Consider the following 5,904-nt stretch of genomic DNA (forward strand, 5'->3'; position numbering starts at 1 on the left):
CAATCAAAAGCTGCCTTGGCAGAGACACATCTTCATGTGTACAAAAAGATTATCCCACAATACGGCTTGCTCCTTTTCATTCTATATCATCGTTAGAGTTAACACTAGTAACCACACAACAGAGTCTATGCTAGGCTGTTTTGAGATTTCCTCTGCCAACAGAATTAATCCAAAACTTTTCACTTTAGCCTCAGGCAAACTTTCTGGACAATGGTGAAAGGCAGCTACGTTCTTCACCAAAATATCACAAGAACAATTTCTAGGCCACATATTAATATTCTTCTCCTCTGAAACCTTTTGAGTCAGCCCCTGACATTTGAAATAACTCTCAGCACCACTGTCTTCCGTGCCCCTACTAAGATGGCCCACTAAGCAGTGCTTAAAGCATTCCACTGCTTTCCTAGCTCAAAGTACCAAACTCTAAGTTCCTCCAAACAAAAACATGGTCAGGCTCATCACAGCAATACCCAACTTCTGTTTTAGTTAGGGTTTCTATTGCTGTGAAGAGACAATGTGACTACAGCAACTCCTATAAAGGAAAACATTTATTTGGGGTGGTTTGCTTACAGTTTCAGAAGTTCAGTCCATTATCATCATGGCAGGGAGCATGGTGGCCTGCATACAGATGTGGTGCTGGTTACACCTAGATTAGAAGGCAACAGGAAGTCAGCTGTGACACTGGGAGTAGTTTTAGCATTGGAGAACTAAAAGCCCACTCCCACAGTGACCCACTTCCTCCACTAAGGCCACACCCACTCCAACAAGGCCACACCTCCTAGTACTGCCTCTCCCTTTGGGGGTCATTTTCTCTCAAACCACCACAGATGCCTACCCTCATCTTCCCCAAGCTCCCAGTAACTAACATTCTATTTTCTGTCTCCATAGATTTGACTGATTTAGGGATCTTTCACAAGTAGAAACACAAGTTAGATGTGGTGGCTCAAGTCTGTAATCCTCACACTCTGGAGGCTGAGACAGGAAGGTCTCTGTGAGTTCAAGACCAACCTGGGCTACATAGTAGGTTCCCTGCTGGTCTGTGCTGTGTTGTGAGACCCCTTTCTTTAAGAAAAAAATAATTGAGCTAGGGACTAGTAGTGTAAGTCTTTAATCCCAGCACTCAGGGGGCCGAGGCAGGCAGATCTCTGTGACTCTGAGGCCAGCCTGGTCTACAAAGTGAGTTCTAGGACAGCCAAGGCTACATAGAGAAACCCTGTCTCAAAAAGCAGGCAAGCAAACAAAAACAAACAAATGAAAAAGAAAAATGATTGAAATTGTGTGGAAGTTATTCTTTTGTGTCTTTAGGAGAAGTGTAAGAGCATAAATACTTAAATCCAATCCTAGGCCAATCCAATGAGAATTTTGGAGGGCGAATCCCAGACACTGGTGGCTTTATTAAAGGCTCCCGGTGATGCTCGCTTCAACAGCACATATACTAAAATTGGAACGATACAGAGAAGATTAGCATGGCCCCTGCACAAGGATGGCACACAAATTCATGAAGCGTAAAGACTCCCAGCGGTTCTGAAGGACATCCATGGAAACAGTAGGCTGAAGGTTTGAGTCCCTCCCTATCATGGACACACCCCAGCACCTGCTAACAGGTGTCTTAAAGTCTTATCTGAGGGTGATCCCTCCATGTGTTTAAGTGATTGCTAGAACAGTGCAGTTGTGATTTGACCTCACTGTCTCTCCCAGGCTTGTGGTTTGAACACTTGCTCCCCTCTTGCTATCTTAGCAGACTGTGGAACTCCTGGCACTTGGGGAGGGGTGGGTTGAGGATGAAGGATCCAAATTTCAGTGTCATTCTCAGATGTACAGAAAGTGTAAGGCCAACCTGGGCTACACGAGGCTCTGTCACAAAGGACTGGGGTCATTGAAGATCCTGTAGTTTGGTTAGCTTCCTGGGTGAACGGCATGGAGTCCATTCTATATAAGCTACCTTGTTTTCTGTCCTCCAGAGGAACGAACACAGAGACCACGGCTGCAGCTTAAACCTCGGACAGTGGCAACACCCCTCAACCAAGTAGCTTAGCTGGCAAAAGGAGGGAGCAGGCCTTTGAAGGTTCTGCCACGATGCCTGCAGTCTCCCTGCTCCTTGGTTCACTGCAAAGGGAACAGACTCTGCCGCACACCCCGCTTCTGAGATCTGAGCTGTTTACTCCACCCTGCTCCTCCACTGCAATGGACACACGCCTGCCCCTGAGATCTGAGCTACTCAGTCCTGCTCCCCCACCACAGTGGATACACTTCTGCGGCTGAGATCTGAGCAGTTTACTTAGCCCTGCTCCCCCACCATAATGGGCTGAACCCTCTGAAACCTGGAAGTAAAATAAATCTTGCCTCCCTCAAGAGGCTTCTGTCGGAAATATGAAAGAGTGATTTGAAAGTACATTGTGTGAGCAACTCCACGGTAACAAACTCTGTTCTGTCTTCCTCAGCGTGGGATTCAATAATAGAGTGACATGGGCTGGGTCTGAAACAAAAGGTGTCCCTTTCCATAAAGCCGATCATGGGTTTAGCTATGTCAGCGAGAGTAGGAGTGCTCTAGATGACCAGAAGAGGGTGTTCGATCCCCTGGAGCTGAAGTTACAGGCAGTTGTGAACTGTCCCCAGGTAGATGCTTGCTAGGGCCAAACTCAGGTCCTGTGTAAGAACAGAAAGGCTGTTAACCACTGAGCCGTTTCTCCATTCCCCCTGTTGGGGGATTTAAATGAGAGAAAGAGACAATGCCTGGCACCAGCGGTCGTCAATAGAGGCAGCTCACCACTCCTCTGCGAAGGCCCCTTTGGTCTTTCCTTACCTCTCTCTACGGGGCTGGAGCATGGGGCTTAGTGGAGGGAAGGGCGGACCAGGTCTGCAGCGGTGGCTGCAGCTGAAATCTCAGCCCCAGCAAACTTCAGTCAGGAGCAGTCTAAGATGACTAAAACCTCCATTGCTTAGAGGTCCCGCCCTGGGAGTGGCTCCGACATCTGCGGTGAGGACAGGCTTGCATGTGGGTGGCAGGGCTCGGCTGCTGGAGGCCCTGAGAATCTCTTGTGAGGCTTTTGAGGACAACCAAGTTCTCCTCCTCTGCTGACTCTGGTCCTGTCGGACTCAACACACACAAAAGCCATGGGAACCCTTGAGGGCCACCTGCTGCCAGGAATAGGCTTCCTTGTCTACTCGGTCTACTACTCAGTGCTGACATCCTTGACCCTGCTACGGGGAGAGAAGGCCCTCCAGCATCCACTGCTCCCGAGGAAGCTGCGGGGGCACAGGCTGTTTCAGCAGGTATCGTATGAAGCTGTGGTGAAGGTGGTTGTCCCTATCTTTGGCATTATTGGTGAATACTTCTACCCCCTCGGGGTCAACCGCCTGCAGATGATAGACTGGACGGACCCCCGGCGACCGTTTATTTTCAAGGACAACTGGCAGCATGTGACCATGTTTGGGTTCTTTGCTCTCAGTGGCGTAGTAGACATGGTGAGCCAGTCACGCCTGCCCCGTTGGGGTGTGAAGCTGGAACGCGCTACCGAAGCGCTGGCTTTCTATGTGCTGGTATTGCTGATGGCAACCCACATCGAGAACAAGAACTCCTTGGAGATCCGAGTGCATCTTCTGCTAATGGTACCCTCCTTCTTGCTTGCTGTGCTGCTCACAGTGGAGGTATGGAACCCCAACAATCCCTCGCTCTGGCTCCTCAAGAGTTGGCTGGCGATAGTGTTAAGCAACTGGATGATGCAGCTTTGTGAGCTGTACGTACCTCCCACTGGGCAGCCCTGGCGGGCAGACAACCCTACAGACCTTGCCTTCCTAACCATCTTCTTCTGCTGGCACCTGGCCTTGGCGGCTGTCCTGGTGATCGCCATCTATGGCCTCTGCAGTCTCTGGCACCGCTACTATTCTTCCCGGACAAAGACTCCTGGTGCTAAGTACCAGCGGTGCCCTATGGAATCCAGCGAAGAACTAGAAAAGCTCAAGGCAGAGGCCCTGGCACAGGATGGAGGTGTGTAGAGACAGAAGCTGCCTCTGGAGGGCTGTCTGCACAACCTGGGATCCATACCACGGCTTCCCACCCCAGGACTAGCTTCTTCTTCCTAAATAAAACTTCTAGCTCCAAGGATGACTTCTTGGTTGTCACTTTGTTCTGTCCAGGTCAGTGTCTTACCTGTTTCCTTATCTATATGGTTTCTGGTCATTCGAATGCAAAGAACAAAAGGATGCTTTTCTGTAATAACTTTGGGGAGTTTTTCTTATTAAGAAACAAACTGAGTACGTCTACGGACTACTGAGAAAGGGATGAGGAACTTGGTTGCATTGAGGAGGGGTTCGGGCAGGAGCGAGAAGAGTCTAAGGAGGAATTCTAGAAGGTGGTTGTAGTAAGGTGATTAAAATATAATTTTAGGGCTGGTGATATGGTTCAGTGGGTAGAGGCACCTGCCACGAACCTCAGGACGTGAGGTCCATCCCTGGGACCCACAGTGTAGAAGGGGAGACCCGACTCTTGAAAGTTGTCCTCTGATAGTTCTGTGGCACACATGCCACAACACACACACACGAAAAAGAATAAGTTGTAGTTAAAATGTTAAAGCCGATTTAAGGACTGGGGATGTATCTCACAGGTAAAGTGTGTGCCTAGCGTGCATGGGGCTAGGCTCAATCCCTAGCCATGCAGAATCAAAAAGAAAACAAATAATTTGAAGTGGCTTGGTGTTTGGCTGCGATACAGAACAACTTGCTCCAACTTCTTCAGAAAGTCCATTGTGTGTGTCATATCCTACGTGAGCACTTCTGGGGAGAGACTGAAGAAGAGAGCGATGCACTTGAGGATGGGGGTGGCGGAGAAGTTGCCACGAAGTGGGGCCGATCTCTGTGGACATCGCCAAATGAGATGCAGACACCCAACATCTGGAAGCCTGAAGAAATGGCGGGATAGGAGGAGGGGGCAGGCAGGCGTGTGGAAAAGGGTAATGAAGAGAAGTGGGCACCATGGAGCCGCTGCATTTGCTCTCCCCGTGCAACCAGGAGTGCTCTCCTTGAAGGACTGGAAGCTTCTAAAAGCACAGAGGGTTGCAGATAGCAGGCAAGGCATTTGAAAATGCCACAGGCACCCTGGAAAGAAGAAGCGACATGCAGTGCGTGGACGGTGGTGTCTGGAGAGCAGAGGCTGGTGTAGAACAGGGAGACTGACGCTAGCAGAGAGGCCTGGCCTCCTCCTGCCCCCACACCTCAAGCCTTCTCTCCCCCGCACAGCAGGAACCAACCCAACCACAAGCCATTTTTTATGCCAAAATCCCAGAGCCAGAACCTGGTTCTAAGACTAAGAAAACTTAAGGTTTGAGGCACCTCGAGTTCTACGATGTGTTCATGAGTCTGGGACAGTGTTCATGTTATCACTGATAATTTGTATATCATGAGTCATTCACCAAAGTGAACATTTAAATTTTTTTCCCTCTAAAATCTGTTCTCCAAGGTGCATAAGCTTTGTACTCTGTAGAACCTGGCTCTGCCTCATCCCACAGGCTTACCCTGCTGCCAGGGTGTGCCAGACAAACCCATCTCTTCTGGATTGATAGCACATTCTTCGTATGAGGGTGGTGTTAAAACTTGTCCATATGCAGCCTGAAAGCGAAAGCTTAGGATGTGAATTGCATTACACGCAAGTTGAGAGTCACTTGCCGAAGTATAATTCCTAAGACAACAAATATAAATGAGGGACTGGGGCAGTAGCTAAGAGGTAGTGAGCTTGCCTGGTTTGTCAGGAGGCCCTGGGTTCTAGCACCATGCCAGCACCACACAGACAAGCAAATCTGAGAGTTAGCAGATCCTATATGCATGGTTTTAGAAAAGGGCATTAAAGTTAAGGGAAGATGGCTCCGGAGCCGGAGACAGGCACAGGTTACACAGGTTGGCCACTTTACCTCT

At 49.3% G+C, this 5,904-nt stretch overlaps 1 protein-coding gene and 1 non-coding gene across 2 annotated transcripts; both read left to right on the forward strand.

Annotated features, from left to right (window-relative positions):
- The first annotated feature begins 1,408 nt into the window (after window positions 1–1,408).
- Window positions 1,409–1,515, forward strand: LOC125413242 (U6 spliceosomal RNA). Its single transcript, XR_007235902.1, has one exon. It is a non-coding gene; the product is annotated as a U6 spliceosomal RNA (small nuclear RNA).
- A 1,456-nt stretch (window positions 1,516–2,971) lies between these two features.
- Window positions 2,972–4,099, forward strand: LOC125413131 (transmembrane epididymal protein 1A-like). Its single transcript, XM_048454337.3, has one exon. It carries the CDS (start codon window positions 3,112–3,114, stop codon window positions 3,991–3,993), a length of 882 nt encoding a protein of 293 aa, XP_048310294.2. The 5' UTR covers window positions 2,972–3,111; the 3' UTR covers window positions 3,994–4,099.
- The last annotated feature ends 1,805 nt before the right edge of the window (window positions 4,100–5,904 follow it).

The sequence above is a fragment of the Myodes glareolus genome, chromosome 2, assembly GCF_982192425.1.
Source record: "Myodes glareolus chromosome 2, mMyoGla1.1, whole genome shotgun sequence".
In the NCBI taxonomy this organism is placed as follows: Eukaryota; Metazoa; Chordata; class Mammalia; order Rodentia; family Cricetidae; genus Myodes; species Myodes glareolus.

Coding starts and splice junctions, on each gene's coding strand:
- LOC125413131 (XM_048454337.3), top strand. CDS start 3,112: ATGGGAACCCTTGAGGGCCACCTGCTGCCAGGAATAGGCTTCCTTGTC.